Genomic DNA, 18,799 nt, shown 5'->3' with positions numbered 1-18,799 from the left:
ACGACAAGCCACAAACACTCATGTTCAAGAATAAATATGATTAAAACATCTTTAATTTTATTGAAAAGCCATTCAACGCAAACATATTTATTGTAGAATGAATAACTCAAATCGTGTACGTAAGGTCATAAACGCAACCAGATATTCACTAGTACTTCTGTGCCTCAATACTAAAAATTCAAAAAAAAAAATAATAGGATAATGCTAGCCAGACTAGTGCTTTGATTTTAACTAAGGATTAGTAACTATTAGACATACCGAGCAACCTAAACAATTTCCTGGAATCTGTTCACATCATAAAACAACAGAATATACGGGCAGTTTAGAAGATAAAAGTAAGAACTTATTTCAAGAAGATGAGGATGGACGGATGCTCTTAGCCTTCTTGCAAGGAAGCATCTTCCACAGGCTCTGCCAGCTTCTCATCAGTTGACTTATCATCGTTAAGTAGTTCATGAGATGGAACGAGCATTTGTTGCTGCGATGAAATTATACCTGCTATGGCTTTCATTGCAGCAGCTGTCTTGTCAGAGCTATCTGTCGGCTCTGTGCCTGGCGCAGGAGAATCAGGTTTCTCTGATGACTCACCTTCTTGCTTAGGTGGTGGCACGAAGAAGGGTATTTTACCTCTTTGCCAGTCATGCAGAATCATCTTTGAAACCGTCATTAAATCAGCTTCACCCCCCTGAAACCCGTGAGATGAGGCAACAAAATATTGACTTGGGAATTGTATTGATAAAAAATATAAGATTATGACAAACATGATCACAGCAACATTACACTTTTTTAAACCAGGGCAATAACACAGACAGACAAACGAAGGGGAATAAGAATAAAGAATTCTCTCGGGTTCCTATATGCTAAAAAAAACAGAATGCAACAGGATGTACATAGCAAAATGATCTCCCTATTCAAGTTCATGGAACCATACACTGAAATAATCATGCGAAGAATCCTAATCCCAGTGATTGATTAGACCAAAAGAAAATACAGAAAAATACAACATACCTTCAAAAGTTTTCCTGTTGATTTGCTTAACTGGACAAGAAAGTCTTCCTCATCAGTCCTGAACAAAAGCAGTGTATTAAATCTGTCAGTTACTACAGAAAAATACAGCATACCTTCATCAGTTTCTTTTTTAAAAGGGGCTTTGGTTGACTTTAAAAGTTCAGATCAGAAGCCAGAAAAGGATAGTCGCAAGTCAAAATAAAATATCAAAATAGATTTGTCGATTACTACACAACTCAGCATAAGCGGTGCATGAGATTTGCCCAATGTCTCATCTTAAGAATACTAAGCCCACTCCGAAAAACAAAACCCACCATGGTGAATAAACAGTTTCGTGATGAATTTCAGACCGACACTGTCATTTATATCAACATATAATTGAACATGCTCTTTTTCTCCATTCTACAATTGAAAAGGCTCCATAATAAATATTATTCTGAAATCCTATATTACACATGATTACTTTGTTAAAGGTAACCCGAAAATAGTAGTTTTAAGTTATTAAAAATCTTATGAAGCATCTTGTTAATGACCTCTCTGAGAGAGTCTTCTAGGCATGTTTCATTTTTTAAACAAAGAGAAACTAGAAGATAAGATCTACTACAAACTGAAAAATCTATCTGTATCTCAAAGAGAAAGAGTGATATTATACCAATCATTAATTTTATATGCTCTCTGGAGATGTTCCTTTTTTACACGCTTCAGGACTTCTCCTATGTGCTCAGAGGCATCTTGCAAGTTTGTCACACGCACCTACCAACAGATGAAACCCAAATGTAAGAGCATTTCCAATGCCTATCACAACAGCTATATATTTGAGTATTTGATGAGAGGCCAAAACCAGCAGAAAAATGTTGGTGGCTAATTAACTAAAGCAAACAACTAAAATGTATCCAGAAGCAACATAAACTGTTGAACATAACCAAAATTCAAGAAAAAACTACAGTATGAACATACCACTCCCTTTAGAACAATGTCTGTTTCTGAATCCTTGTTCTGATAGACAACTCCAGGACAATCAATAAGGAAAATCCTTTTGGTCAACGTGATATATTGCCAAACCTTGGTCTCTCCCGGAATAGGAGCCACTTTACAAACCTGTGAAAATGAATGGATAAGCATCAATAAACAATATACAGCACAAGATGAAACACATTCCTTTTTCATGATAAACATACCAGGATAATGTCCTCAGGAGTGGAGAACAGTGAAAGTTTAAAACAAATAATGAGAGAACTATATGGTTCAAGTTTATTAGAACAGATAATGTCATTTCAGGACAACACGACAAAAATTATGGACATGTTCAAATACAACCAACAGATTTCAGGTGCGAGAGGTAGAGGAAGACCACGAAAACTCTATCTAATGTAGTCAAAAGTAATTTAAACGATAAAGCCTCATGTAGTCCAACTGAGTGATCCATGTAGCCAAAACCAAGTTCCTAATTTAGAAAAGGTCTCTACAAAAGTAGATTGCCAAATAAAAAAGAAATCAGAAATGAATCCCTTTTTAGGAAAGGATGTTTTGAGAAGCCCTAGAGAATCAAAATTAAAAACCTCCAGAGACAGTTATTTTTAAGATATCATTCTAACAAAAACATTCAGTTTTGTTATTTACTCAAATTAAAGAATCAAAAGAAAGGAAACAAGTTTTAGTTTCTCTACAATCCATACTATACTGGCAATCTTGAGTTCCGCACAAGGAGATTGAAAACAATAGTTTCCTGTTTTGCAACCAAAAAGAGCACAAAACTTTAAATGGGTGATTGTTGTTCACTATTCCATACCCCTTTTACACTAAAAATAACACTTTTCAGAAATAGATTAACTTTAAAGAGATTTTATACTTGAAATTTCCTAGTCATCATTATGAAGTAAAAGATCATTCTTTTTCTCACACTTGAATTAGTCAAGTGTTGATCAAAACCTAAACACACAATACAAATTCAAGATGTGGAGGTTACATTTTTCGTGCGTAGCGTGTTGATAACAGACGATTTTCCTACATTTGGATATCCAACAAATCCCACAGATATTGCTTGTTTGTCACTCTTCAAACGGGAGAACTGTCTAAGAACTGACAGAAGAGAACCCTGCAGGAAGACAAAGATGTCAAAGCTAGTTCACAAAAAAAAAAAGTTGAATATCTTCTCATCAAGTCATAAAGACCTTGCCAAAGGATTTGTTGATGCTTGCATGGAATGCTAAGGTAGGATAGTCTTTAGAAAGTACACGCAGCCATCCTTTTGTTGCCCATGCAGGAACTAGATCACACTTTACCCACAAGATCATCAAACAGAAACCACCCAATTTTTAGATTTTTTTTTTTAAAGAATAAACAGAAAGACCATCATAAGATCCTTTGAGATTTAAACCTTGTTCAGCAAGAAAACCATGTGCTTATGCTTGCAGTGTTCCTTTAAGTGCTTCTCCAAGTGGTAGCATCTTGTACCTTGTGGGTCCCGTGCATCTAGCACCTATATAAAACAGTCATTGAACTACAACTTTAGGATAAATTCGGCCTCAATTGATAGTTGAATTTTGATTGCAAAGAGTTACTAAAAAATTAGCACTTAAACTATGCTGCTGTACATTAGAGGTTTAAACTTTAGGAAACTATAACTTAATCTCTTGGATCTTCTTCCCTTGAAAACCTTCATGAGTGAGTGTGATATGAGGATTAAGTTTAATATGCAGATCATCTAGGCAAATTCATTGACTCAAACATGTGAACACATTGGTAAAATAATTTTTAGCATCAAATTAGGGTATGATCTCTACTACAAGTCCACAGAAGATAATTAGCATATAACCTCTATGATTTATGGAGTCTAACCTGGACTACCACATCAGATGAGTCCACAACTTTATACAGCTCACCCCATATCCGCTTGCTTTGGCCTTTTTCAAACATTGTATGTCTTACTAAGTCTCTTAAGCCATCTTCTTCATCTTCCTCCCTTGATGGAATATTAGCAGATTTCTGTTCATATGCATCTACAAGAATAGAATACAAATTGAAGGTCAAACAAATAAGAAAACACCCAAATACACTAATGAATAAGCACTTTATAGACACAATCAATTCAATCATTTTACATAACTGAGAGAACCTTGACCTGGACAACAAGGAAATCACAAGTTCCATCAGAAGCTAAGAATAGAAACCTGATAAAATTTCACCACTCCATACCTTGAGAAGTATCTGCTCTTCGAATCAATGATTCATAATCAAATGCCAAAAGTTTTGGGCGCTTTCTTTTCTTTTTTGGACCAAAAGCATCCGCAAAAGGCTCGGCATCAAGAAGATGTGCCTTGGCTTGCTGCATAAGACACAAATAAGGAAGTGGTTGGCCATAATTAGAGCAACAGGTCCTTGGTGATTTAAGTATCCTTTAAGTCAATTCACATGAAGTCTAAGGCCAGTCCAGTCACCAATATTAACTACAAATGATGGGGAGCATCAGTAATGTATAGATTGAACTTTGCCCTGACATCTTAAGTATTTATGAAAAATGGCCAGCAAGACAATTAAATATTTAACAGAGAAGTATCGAAAGGAAAAAAAAAAGATATAATTTTTGTTATAGATTAGGCTGATTTTATGATTCTTTCAATTAGGTTGGTTGCATCACAAAACAATGAATTGACTCAAGTCCATTGAGAATTTTTTAGCTAATTGAAGTCCTTCTCTGGACCCTTTTTCATATTTTGGCATTATATCATTCTCCAGTTTACACAATTGGATCGGCAATGTCACATTCTGAACCAATCTCCAAATTGTAATCAGCATAATCTAAAATTTTATGATGTAGAAAAGAATCAAAGAGAATGGAATTTTTTCAATCCTAGAAGAAATTATTTTTCTTTGATAGCACTACCTTTTGACAGAATACTAAAATAATTCATAAAATGCAAAGAAAACATTTCACACATATGGCAATGTCATAAATTGGATCCCTATCCACTAATTTAATGGCATTGGACTGTTATGCCATCCGAACCTACATCAACAGAGTTGCACAAGGAGCACCACATAGGAACGAGATCTATTTTCTTTTTCACTTTTTTTTTTTTTGGAAAACTTCAGTTTCAAACTATTTTTCTGCAATTATTATCAGGAAAGAAGAATTCCATACCTTCTGATGATCCTGTAAAAGGGACATGGGAAGTTTCCTTCCCTTCAATATCACATTGTAGTTATTTGAGAGTCGGTTCTGCAGCTCCTCTCGGAAGAATTCAAGTTCTTTTTGATTCACAACTCGCGTGTTTCCTGAAATACAAATGCAATGACATCAAATAATCAACCACCCCAAATAAACTTGAACCATTCTTCGATAAACGCAAAAAAACAAGATCAGTCATATCATCTCAGTAGGAAAACAATAATTAAAACCGTAATCTCTTTCTAAACATAAATCTATTGGGCACAATTGAACTCCATGATTTGAAGACGAGAAGAAATCTTGCTTATTGGAAATTGTGCAACGCAAAAATTGCTCATTTTAGCAAAAGAAAAAAACAATGAAAAAAAAAATAAAAGAAATAGGAGAACCAAAGCCACAATCGAAATTCAAACAAAATAGAGTTAGTAACGAACCGAACCATCGACGATCGGGCTCAATCCTGGTAGAAGGAAGCTCCTTGGACTGGAGCTCGTGTCTCAAAACCTTCCCCTTTCGGTCCCTCTTCGGCCTGTTGTTATACATCTTGAGCCGTCGCACCGTCGCGGCGGTCCGGGCGCCTTTGTCCACCCCGGCGCCATTGCTTCGATTGACATCGAGCGAGTGCCTGGGTTTTCCGGAGACGTTGACCTTCCTCTCCTTCTTCTTCGTCATCGTCGCCGACTGTGAGAACCGAGCGCACGAACAATGGAGAAGCCAAGCTGTTATTTCTAGGGAACGAAGGAAGTAGGGTTTTGTGATGGGGCGTTTACTTGAGGTAATGGGCCGGATCAAGTCTGTGTCTGTAGCTAGTCAACGTACAAATAGGCCCAAAGTCTTAGGTAGCAACATTCTTATGAAACACCTTTCAAGTTCAAATATTACTTATAATAAGTCACAATAAAGCAAACTACTTAAATTATCCTAGACCCGCCTTTAACTTTTTAAAATTACTTCTCAAAGTCTCAAACTAAACTATTTTTTTTGAGAAATTACTTACCAGTCTCAATAAACTATTTAAATTATTCTAGAAACACCTTTAAATTGTAATTATTACTTGTCGAAATTCAATAAAGCTATTTAAATGGATGCTATTCCAACTTATAATTTGATGTTGTTAAAATTTAGAGTTCTACATATTGTACTCAATAGATCCAACTATGAACCTAGTGCCAAACAAACTTTATTCTAGGTTTTTTTTTCTTAGTATAATTTACATGATAATAACTAGGGTTAAATTTCTTACCAGTGGGGAACATTTCAAAGCCCATAAGGTGCGCACTTATCGTTCAAGATCAACATAAAAGAGAATTTCCTCATTATAGGAAAGTTCTTTTTTTAAAGAATTTCTAGTTTTCTCAATTGGTATTAAGAGAAGAGTGTAGGTTAGACTAATTGAAAAAAAAATATTATATATGTTGTGTTTAATATATAATTTGTTTGGATTTTTATTGTAATTATCATGTCATATTTTATAGGCTTGGATTATGTTGGTAGACATAGGTTTAAAAACAAACTAAGTTACAGTGTTTTTTTTTTTATCATTCTTTGAATGTTATTCCTATTTACTAAGATAGATAATAGTCTATTATGTAGCCTTGTGACTAAATTATTCATCCTAGAAGCATTATATTTGGATCTAAAAGTGTGATCACAATTTTTTGCAAATGGTACAATGCATCTAATGGTTTCAGCGGCACTTGTGATCCCAACAAGTTGTATTCATGTCAATGTTATTAGATCTTAAGTGGAGTAATTTATAGAGCGGTAGATCAATTATCTAATAGTAGCAATGGCATTCGATGTTGGAGGATTTTTCTTTTATTAATAGGTTTGATAGGAGACTAATTTATCTTTGTTGGGATCGAGAATATTAGATGTATTAATACAAGTGGGTTGATGAGCTAGTCTACTTTTCAATGAAAAGGAAAACCGTCATATTTCAAAGAGATCGACCAATTGAGAGATGTTAGCTAGAGGTAAAAATAATCATTATCGTTATAGTATGCCATGTGGATGTTGTCATTCTTATAGTAGCCAATGAGATTAGAGATACTCTACATGTTGAGCATGGTGATTAACATGACACATATCAGGAGGTAGGTTATAGATCGATAACGAGAATTTGATGGATTATCTTAACACCTTTCAAGACCTTATGAATGAACTAGCCTAGGATGGGGAGAAGATCTCTTCTAATTGTGACTTAGTGCGTATATTTATTACTATGATATTTCATTTATTTGATCTTTTAATGAACATTCTTTGTTACTTGTTATTTATTTTAGTATTCCTTTTTAATATACATACCATAAGAGAACTAATATTGTATTTTTCACACATGGTGCATGAGAGTTATGAATAGAGTGTGTTACATCCATCTTAGAGAGTGTTCTATGGGTATTAATGATTCGGGAGCATGATGATTAGAATTGTTGATGTCTAATTGTGTAGCATGTGACTTTGGGACTATTTTCGGAGTTTGGAGATTATTACGTTTGCTAATATCTAATTCGAGACTACTTAGACTTAGAGATGTGAGAGTTTGTCATAGTTAGGGGCTGCCTTGCATGACTAAGAATAACATGAGTTGATTGATATGTAAGTATTGTAAATGCAGAATTATAAGGATTTTTTTTTTCGCGCTAAATGTTAGATTTAATTTTTTTTAAGGTGGACTCACATGTAATTTAAGATTTGCAATATTGAAATCTATTAAGTGATTTAACTTAAAGTTATTGGATATCGTGTTATTAGACGTGGACTTTATATGTGTAGAACTCATTATTCGAATCCATTATCATTTATAGGCTAATAATGGATGTGCACTATATAATGGATTGATCCCCAGAGGATTAGGGTAAACTTGACAGACTCCTTATTCCCCATTGACGTGAGAGTTTTCGGCGCCGTAACCCTAATGCCTTTGGAAGGCCAACCTCCTCCACCTTCTCCTTCTTCAGGGATTTCAGATTTGAAGATGACGCTTAAGACAATGACTCTTCCGCATTCAGGTTCCATTATCTAATTTCAGTTCTTGTTATTTTGATCTATGTCATGTTTAATTGATAAAACTAAATTTTCTTATTTTTGTATTTACTATACGTGTTCGTGTTATAGAATTCATGCGGCTTAGGTTTTTCAAGAATTAACATGTGATATTAGAGCTAAGACAATGCTTCATCGTTTCCATGGCAATAAAGTTAGAGTTTTTTCTTTGATTTGTTGTGTTGATGCTAGATTAGGATTTACTAGTATATACCATGTTTGATCATTGAAAACTCTTGATATGAAAACCTAGGAAAGACTTGTTTTCCCATATTTTTCACAGTTCTTTGAAGAACACTGAGAACAACGGAAGAATCGCAGTGTTTAACCTAATTTTTAGGTCAAATCATGATGGCTCAATCGATTGGCCTGGTCAGCCAATTGATTACCAAGTTTAAAATTACAAAGAAAACCGAGCTGAATCGTTTACTTGATCGATTCAGTTGACACCAATCGATTAGTGAATTTTTCCAATTGATTAACTTGACTGAATTGAATATGGGATTGATTTTAATCTATCGGATCAATCGATTTGATGCTACCAATCGATTGACAATTTTTGTCAATCGATTAACAGCTTAAAATCACAATAGAAACAATTGGAATCGATCGGTCAATTATTAAAATTATCTTGATCGATTGAGAATTTTTTCTAATCGATTAACATTCTTCAACTCCTGATAAAATGTTTCTAATCAATTAAAAGCATTCAGTAATCGTTTATCAACCAATTCCATTGGTTGATTTGTTCAATCTTTAACACCTTTTATTTACGTGAAACAATTCAATGCATGTATGTAAATTGATTATTGTATTGCATGATGACAAAAGATAAATACGCTCATCCCTAGCGCCCCTGTCAACCGTTCCCAGGGCCAACACGGAGGACGACGATTATTGTATTGCATGAATCGATTAAATGTTGCATGTGAATCGATTAAATGTATTGCATGACATTAATCGATTGCTTGAATCAATTAAATAATGATTCAATTATTGAACTTCAAGGAAGATTCAACATTTTAAGGGTGGGTTCGGTACATGATCATGTAGTCGCATATAGTAGATTTTTAAATTGATTGAGATAATTGATTGTCATATAGTATTAATTGATTGATAAGCCTAATTTTGAGTTATTAAGGCTAATTAAGTAATTATCTATTCGGTTAAAGTTCCCAGTATTTTCTTGGATCTATTTACACAAGGTGCTATTAAGTTAAACTATTATATCGGCTCAAAGGAAGACACTTTAAGTAGGTTTAGTGCATTTTGTGTTGGTAGACATATATCTATGCTAAGAGTAATTAGCTCAAAGGAAGACTATTTTTATATCGGATATATGCTCAAGGTAGCTAACAACTATGGAATAAAATTTTATTTTGTTCAAATTATGTATAAAATATGTCGGTCTAAAGAAGACATATTATGTGGCTGATTAAGATTGTTGTGAGATATGAACCAAAATATTGTTAGTATTAGCCCTACTACCAATTATGAGATGATTGACAAGAACACTTTTTGTATCATATTTTACTAATTAATAAAAGATAAAGTTGGTTATTATATTTACTTCAGTTCAGTGCCGAATGAATAAGTATGATAATGTCCTAGAGTAGTAGGTTCTAGTCTACAACATATTAATTGATTGAATTGATAGTGAGATATTGTAGATATATAGAATGCTACTTTTAACTAGTCTTAGTCAAACATTAATATGCAAGGACAATATTAATGCATTGAGACTAGCATGTAGGTCAATTGATGACTTAATCCCATAAGTCATGGATATGAGATATCATGTTGACACATGAGTATATAGTAGAGAATGTACTGAATTGACCCATCATAAAATGTTTCATAGATCGTTATATGAGTGTCATAAATATTTTCATAGTGACTATTGGTCTGAATAGTCCTTAGACTTGAAGTCACTACGGTTCCCTATATAAGGAGTTGTGTACTTTGCTATTGACAAACGTCACCTGTAACAGGGTGGACTATAAAGTCGATTACTGAGTTTGCAATAAGTTATGCGGAGGGATGTGAGTGATGTAAATGTGATCTATCCCTTCTAAATTATGGAAGCGATATCTAAGGGCCCCTTGATTAGTAGGATACAAGAATGCATGACCATACTCAAATGAGTCAATATGCAATATTGAGTCTATTTGATTGAGTGTGTCTACTTAGAGATCAAGAAACACAAAAATTGATAAGAGGATGACATGGTCTATGTCTCATTGATCAATCTAGATATCAAGGATAAAAAAACTAAGTTAAACAAGATAATAATCACGGACAGGTTGTTGGGGAACTTATTGTTGGGGATCGGACGGCCGGCTTGAAGGGGGGTTGGATAGACGGCACCCCCAAATAAGCGCTTCCTACGTATTTGTTAGCACAGCGGAATACAAACAATACAAATACAAATATGAAAGCTAAAGACTAAGAATGAGAAAGACAAGCAAACCAATTGACACGATCGTTTAACGTGGTTCGGAGATTAGGGCTCCTACTCCACGGCTGTCCGTAAGGTGGACGATCCCGATCCTTCGGTGGATTACTCCCCGGCAAACTCCGGCTAGCTCACGTAGCTCCTTGTGGGTGGAGAAACCTCACCACAACCCTCACAAGAACTCTTTTGACGCTAGGGCATAAGTAGACTACTAATAGAGATTAACCACCTCTATTTCGTCAACTCAAACCAAGCTCCCAAGCTTTGGTTTTATAGGCCACGGGTTGGAAAACCCCGCCTACCAATCGATTGTTAAAACATGCAGTCGACTGCCTTCTGTGAAAATTCGACCGTTACATCCCAACGGCTCGATTCCACACATTCTCTTCGCTGCCAGTCGACTGCCCCAGTCGACTGCACCAGTCAACTGCTAAAACATGCAGTCGACTGCTACAGTACTGCTACAGTGACGCTACAGTAAAACCCTAAAACTAGGATTTTACTCCTAGTACAATCTCTCGTGCACTCGTACCCTCACCCTTATGACTCACTTGATTCTTCCTTTGCAGCTTTGACCTTTTGCCTTCAAGCCTACTTCCTTTGGCTCTCGTCCCTCGGATGCATTCAAGCCCGCGGCTCGTACCCAATGCCATCCTTCGCGTATGCCTCGAAGTCGCTTCCCTCGGCCCTTGTCCTCGCTGCCTTGTCTACGGTCCCTCGGATGCTCCATCCTTCACCGGACCCGAAGCCATCAACCTGAGTCACATGTGTATCCTGCAAACCTGCACAACTCAAATACACATATCAAATACAAGGGTGAACCTAACTTAAACCCTTTGCCCAAACACCAAAACACATGGTCCCGCGGACCATTGGGATTGCTCCAACAATCTCCCCCTTTTTGGTGTTTGGCAATACGTTTAAGTTAGGGAAAACATATAGCAAATGAACATGCTAAAACAAATGGACTTACGTTGCCAAGGCTACACACTTGGACTTACACCGCCGAATGGACTTACGATGCCAAGGCTACACACTTGGACTTACAACGCCGAATGGACTTACGATGCCAAGGCTACACACTTGGACTTACAACGCCGAATGGACTTACGATGCCAAGGCTACACACTGCCAAGGCTACACACTTGGACTTACAACGCCAAATGGACTTACGTTGCCAAGGCTACACACTTGGCAACCGCCGAATAAAAATCAATGCATTTGAACCTATCACAAGGCTCCCCCTACACCTAAGCTCCCCATTGAGTTAGGAATTTTACAACGGGCTTTTTAAGAACCTATCCCAAGGTTCCCCCTTCACAAAGGTACTTTCAGGTTTTCCTAACTAAACCTTACTTCTCCCCCTTTGCCTAACATCCAAAAAGTTCTCCAACAATATCCCAATTGTTGAAAACTTATCATTCAAATTGACCTAAACTCATATATTAATCCCCCATGGATTTCATACACTTGTATGAGTTGACTTGGTCAAAATTCAGTGCTGAAGACAATTTCAGACTGATATCAGTCGACTGCAAGAAGTACCAGTCGACTGATCGCTACTGGTCGAGCGAACAGAATGCTTCTGTTTCCAGCCAGTCGACTGCAACTTTTAGCAGTCGACTGGTGCAGTCGACTGCCAAAAGTTGCAGTCGACTGGCACAGTTTTTCAGCCTTTTTCAGCATTTCTGACCCACTTTCAGAAATGCACCAGAAATTCCACAGACCTCCAAAAATTCCCAAATTTTGTGGAGAGATCTGTTTTACCCATGTCTACTTGGGAAAAATACATTCAAAAATGTATCAATCCCAAGATTGACACAAAACTCAAAACTAGCTAAATGGTTCAATTGAACCTTGACCTAAAGTCCTAGTTTTGGCTTCCTTTTGATGTATTTGCCCATACTAACCCATAATGCATCCCTAGCATTGATTTATATGGCATCTATACATCAAAACCAATTATCATGCTATATGACCCCAATTGTCATATTTCTTGCATGAAATACAAACCATGTGTGCCAAATCCCTAGGTTTGAGACTCAAATCCGTCTCTAAACCATTTGGCACACTCCATGGCTCCTCTAGACCTCTAAGTAGAACCCACCTGAGATCCATTGGCCATGGGTCCCAAATTGACTCTTTGAGCTCCCCCTAGAGCTCTTAACCTTAGCCACCTCCTTAGGTGACTCATCTATTGTGGCTAAACCACAATGATGTCCCTTAGAAGATCTCCTTATCTTCTTGACCTTGGACACATCATCCTTGCCATAATCATATGCAACCCTAGCATATTTCTTTTCATTGGCCTTGGACGACACTCCCTTGCCCTTATCATGTGCTACCTTAGCACATGGTCTCCTTTTGACCTTGGAGACACTAGATCGGTATCCCAAACCCGATCTATCATTGTTGGGTTTTTGACTCCCCAACATCATACTTAATCCCTTAGATCCAATAGTGAATCTCTTAAGGAATTTCTCTAAACCATCAAGCTTTGCCTTCAAAGCTTGATTCTCCCTTTCTAGGTTCCTAAACCTAGAGTCAACATGTCCACCTTGGACATTCCTAGACCTACCCTTTCTAGGCATATGTCTCCCCTTCTTGGGATTAATGCCTTGGTTCTCCATTACCTTCTTCTCCTTAGGTAATGAGAATTTAACGTGTCTAGGTCTATCATGTATAGGTCTCCTAGGGTTATGATCTACATTTACCCTATTTCTATCATGATATTTAAATCCAAAATTTTTCATTGCTACATAATGATAATCATTATTTCTCCTAGCATGCATGGGAAGATAAGAATTTGAATTTGAATTACACTTCAAATTAGGGTATACCTCCCTTACCCTTGAAGCTCCCCCTTGATTTGAGCTCTTCTTCTTCTTCTCCCATTTCTTTAAATGTGCAAGCTTCTTGAGCTCTTTCTTCTTTGGGCATTTGGTGTGGTAGTGGCCCTTCTCTCCACACGTGAAGCATATAATGCGCATTTTCCTTCTTTGGGCTTCTTCATTCCTACAACCCTTGTTAGTGTCTAAAATAACTTGATTGGGTTTAGGAATTACCTTCTTCTTACCCAATGGACACCTACTCTTGTAGTGTCCCTTCTCATTGCACCCGAAGCACATAATGTGGTCCTTTGACTTTGCTTCGGTGGAGGTGCTTGCTAAATTGACCTCTTCCAAGACCTCTTCTTCTTCTTCACTTGCGGTGGAATTTTCTTCAATTATTGAGGATGTAGATGATGCCTCATCTTCCTTCTCCTCCTCGGATGTTGAGCATGGCTCAACTTCCGTTTGCTCCTCTTCAACTTGAGCAACTAGACCCATCTCAATGGGTTCTTCTTCCTCTTGTGTAGGTTTAGGTTCTTCTTGTAGAACCATCTTCACCTTGCTCCACAACTCATGGGCGTTCTTATACTCACCTACACCATTTATCACATGATTAGGCAAAATATCAATCAATATAGATATTACCTTTGAATTTGCCTTCGATCGTGTGGTTTGCTCTTCCGTCCAACGTCGTGGTTGGAGTCTTTTTCCTTTCTTGTCTTTTGGGACTTCAAACGGTTCTTTAACCACCATCATGGTGTCCCAATCCGTGTTGAAGAAAACCTCCATCCTCATCATCCAATACATGATATCCCCAAGGCTTCCTCCTTCAAATTTTGGAGGGACAATAAACCCGGCCATCTTGTGCTTCCTTGGCGGTTAGTCCAACGGAGAGCGTCCTCGCTCTGATACCACTTGTTGGGGATCGGACGGCCGGCTTGAAGGGGGGTTGGATAGACGGCACCCCCAAATAAGCGCTTCCTACGTATTTGTTAGCACAGCGGAATACAAACAATACAAATACAAATACGAAAGCTAAAGACTAAGAATGAGAAAGACAAGCAAACCAATTGACACGATCGTTTAACGTGGTTCGGAGATTAGGGCTCCTACTCCACGGCTGTCCGTAAGGTGGACGATCCCGATCCTTCGGTGGATTACTCCCCGGCAAACTCCGGCTAGCTCACGTAGCTCCTTGTGGGTGGAGAAACCTCACCACAACCCTCACAAGAACTCTTTTGACGCTAGGGCACAAGTAGACTACTAATAGAGATTAACCACCTCTATTTCGTCAACTCAAACCAAGCTCCCAAGCTTTGGTTTTATAGGCCACGGGTTGGAAAACCCCGCCTACCAGTCGACTGCTAAAACATGCAGTCGACTGCCCTCTGTGGAAATTCGACCGTTACATCCCAACGGCTCGATTCCACACATTCTGTTCGCTGCCAGTCGACTGCCCCAGTCGACTGCTACAGTACTGCTACAGTAGCGCTACAGTACTGCTACAGTAGAACCCTAAAAACTAGGATTTTACTCCGAGTACAATCTCTCGTGCACTCGTACCCTCACCCTTATGACTCACTTGATTCTTCCTTTGCAGCTTTGACCTTTTGCCTTCAAGCCTACTTCCTTTGGCTCTCGTCCCTCGGATGCATTCAAGCCCGCGGCTCGTACCCAATGCCATCCTTCGCGTATGCCTCGAAGTCGCTTCCCTCGGCCCTTGTCCTCGCTGCCTTGTCTACGGTCCCTCGGATGCTCCATCCTTCACCGGACCCGAAGCCATCAACCTGAGTCACATGTGTATCCTGCAAACCTGCACAACTCAAATACACATATCAAATACAAGGGTGAACCTAACTTAAACCCTTTGCCCAAACACCAAAACACATGGTCCCGCGGACCATTGGGATTGCTCCAACACTTATGTATGGTCGGCTAGAAGGGTGGTTAAATAGTCAGTGCCCTCAAATCGATAACTTCCTATAATAGTTAGGTTACGCAGTGGAAATACAAAGAAATATAAACAAGAAAGGTAAAGACAAGCAAACAGTTAACATATCCGTTGTCGTGGTTCGAAGATAACTTGCTCCTACTCCACGGTTGTCTATAAGGTGGACGATCCCTATAATCCTTCGGTGGATCAAGCCTCGAAACTCCAGCTAGCACGAACTCCTTCTCGGTGGAGTAAACCTTGCACAACCTTGATCAATACACCGCACGCCAATCACAGCTTCAAGGTAGACTACTAATAGGGGTTAACCATCTCTATTTCGCCAACCTTAACCAAGCTCCCGAGGCTTGGTTATATAGGCCATGGGTTGAAAAACTCCGCCTATCAGTCGACTGGTGAAAGTGTCAGTCGACTGCCCTTTGTGGAGATTCGACCGTTACAATCCAACGGCTCGATACTAGTTGACTGGTGAAAGTACCAATCGAGTGCTCCACACTGGAGCGAACATAAGTATTCTGTTCGCTCCCAGTCGACTGTACCAGTCGACTGCTATTTTCATCGGTCGACTGGTACCCCGAGTACAGTCTCTCAACACTCGGACCCTTACCCTTACGACTCACTTGACTCTTCTTCGTTGCATCCTTGACCTCTTACCTTCAAGCTTACTTCCTTTGGCTCTCGTTCCTCGAATACATTCAAGCCCGCGGCTCACCCCCAATGCCATCCATCGTGTATGCCTTGAAGTCGCTTCCCTCGGTCCTTGTCCTTGTTGCCTTGTCCACCGTCCCTCGGTTGCTCCATCATTCACCGGACCCGAAGCCATTAAGCTGAGTCATATGTGTATCCTGTAAATCTGCACAACTAAAATACACATATCAAATATAAGGGTGAACCTAACTTAAATCCTTTGCCCAAATACCAAAACACATGGTTGCACAGACCATTGGGATTGCTTTAACAATCTCTCCCTTTTTGATGTTTGACAATATGTTTAAGTTAGGGAAAATAAATAGCAAATAAACATGCTAAAAACAATGGACTTATGTTTCTAAGGCTACACATGGACTTATACCGCCGAATGAACTTACGTTGCCAAAGCTACACACTTGGACTTACACCTCCGAATGAACTTACGTTGTCAAAGCTACACACTTGGACTTACACCGCCGAATGAACTTACGTTGTCAAAGCTACACACTTGGACTTACACCGCCGAATGAACTTACGTTGCCAAGACTACACACTTGGACTTATATCGCCAAATGGACTTACGTTGTCAAGGCTACATACTTGGGGTTACACTGCCGAAAGGACTTACGTTGCCAAGGCTACACACTTGGACTTACACTGCAATGGAAAATGTAAACATGCATTGGAACCTATCCCAAGGCTCCCCTACACCTAAGCTCCCCATTGAGCTAGGAATTTTATCACAGGGCTATTTAAGAACCTATCACAAGGCCCCCCCCCCCCCCCCCCCTACACCTAAGCTCTCGAGCTAGGATTTTCACCACCGCAAAGGTATTTTCAGATTTTCCCAACTAAACATTATTTTTCCCCTTTTGCCTAATATAAAAAAGCTACCAACAATATCCAATTGTCGAAAACTTGATTATCAACCTGACCCTAACCAATGTTGAAAATAATTTTAAACTGGTATCAGTCGACTGCTAGAAGCACTAGTCAACTGTCCTTATTGAAACAAACTCACAAAACCATTCTGTGTTCGATAAACACTGTTACCAGTCGACTGGTAACTGTACCAGTCAACTGGCACAGTATTTTCAACCCAAACAACATTTCTAACCCAACTTCAGAAATACGTCAAATATTCTCCAAAAATTTCCAAATTTTATGGAGAGGTCTGTTTTACCCATGTCTACTTGAAAAAAATATATTAAAAAAAATATATCTATCACCAATCCCAAGATTGACACAAAATTCAAAACTAGCTAAATGGTTCAATTGAACCTTGACCTAAAGTCCTAGTTTTGACTTCCTCTTGATGTATTTACTTATACTAAACCACAATGCATCCCTAGCATTGGTTTATATGGTATCTATAGATCCAAAACCAATTATCATGTAATATGACCCCAATGTCATATTTCCAAGCATGAAACACAAACCATGTGTGTCAATTCCCTATGTTTGAGACTCAAGTCCGTCTCCAAAACACTTGGCACATTCCATAACCCATCTAGAATCTCAAGTAATACCCACTTGAAATCCATTGGCTATGGGTCCCAACTTGACTCTTTGAGCTCCCCCTAGAGCTCTTAACTTTGGTCACCTTTCTAGGTGACTCATCTATAATTTTTAGGTCATATCGATGCACCTCCGGTGACACTTGGCCTACAAACCTAACCTTCTTAACCTTGGACACCTTGTCCTTGGTTAACTTTTCCTTACTTTTAAATGGTTTTCCCTTGCCATTTCTTGACTTCTCCTTGCTATAGTTATATGCAACCCTAGTATAAGACTTTCCCTTTGATAGATCGAGTAGTGCGATAGAGGGGGGGGGGGTGAATATCGCATCTTTTTAAAACTATTCTTTATCTTTTAAAGTCAGAATTAAGCAGCGGAAAGTAAAGAGAGACAAAAGCGTTTACTTCGTTCGGAGCCTAGCTCGACTCCTACTCGAAGGCCCGCGGTCCTTGACTGCACCGATGGGCAAAACACTATAATCCTTCTTTCCGAAATCCTCGGAAAGAAGTGAATCGTACAAGTACAAATATGTAAGATAGTAACACTCCTACTATCTTACAGAAATTAAGTATAGTACTAAAAATATATACCGACAATAGAAGTAGTAAATCGTAGCTCGGTCGACACTGTTGGATGAAGTCGCTTGCAAACTTGATGACAACGTGTAGCGTGAGTAGCTTGCAGAAGAGCACAAGAGTTGATCAGAAAGTTCTATCTGGCCTCTGACTTCGAGCCTCAATTTATAGGTATGATGGATGTTCAGTCGACCGATCCCTCTGTTCGGTCAACCGAACCAGCTCTGATCCCTTCCAGCTGGAGTCTGACGCTGGCTCGATATTTTGCAATAACTGGCCTTCAATGGTTCGGTCGACCGATCATGCCTTTCGGTCGACCGAACAAGCTTTTTCCTTGTTCATTGAAATCAGCCGAGATCTCTATTTATTACAGCATTAATATTGATTGGATCAGTCGATCGGTCCTCTGGTTCAGTCGACCGATCAACCTTTTTCCCTTTCCTGCTAATCTCTGCTGATGATCTGTCCTTTGCTGAGTCACCCTGGTTTGGTCAACCGATCTTACTGTTCGGTCGACCGATCATGCTTGGATCGGACTCTGGTCTGATCGGTTCTGAA

General features: G+C 38.6%; 1 protein-coding gene across 1 annotated transcript; it reads right to left on the bottom strand.

Annotated features, from left to right (window-relative positions):
• Positions 1-194: 194 nt before the first annotated feature.
• On the bottom strand, positions 195-5,913 carry LOC121968272 (nuclear/nucleolar GTPase 2-like). The gene is made up of 11 exons (XM_042518720.1): positions 5,611-5,913; positions 5,150-5,283; positions 4,204-4,333; positions 3,847-4,007; positions 3,386-3,487; positions 3,180-3,284; positions 2,975-3,103; positions 1,966-2,106; positions 1,661-1,761; positions 1,009-1,066; positions 195-685 (listed from the first exon to the last, which is right to left on the bottom strand). Exons 1-11 carry the CDS (start codon positions 5,846-5,848, stop codon positions 377-379), a joined length of 1,608 nt encoding a protein of 535 aa, XP_042374654.1. The 5' UTR covers positions 5,849-5,913; the 3' UTR covers positions 195-376.
• Between the last annotated feature and the right edge of the window lie 12,886 nt (positions 5,914-18,799).

Source organism: Zingiber officinale, chromosome 1B, assembly GCF_018446385.1.
Source record: "Zingiber officinale cultivar Zhangliang chromosome 1B, Zo_v1.1, whole genome shotgun sequence".
Taxonomy (NCBI): domain Eukaryota; kingdom Viridiplantae; phylum Streptophyta; class Magnoliopsida; order Zingiberales; family Zingiberaceae; genus Zingiber; species Zingiber officinale.
The sequence above is the reverse complement of the archived record's forward strand: the minus strand, read 5'-3'. Positions and strand labels throughout refer to the sequence as shown.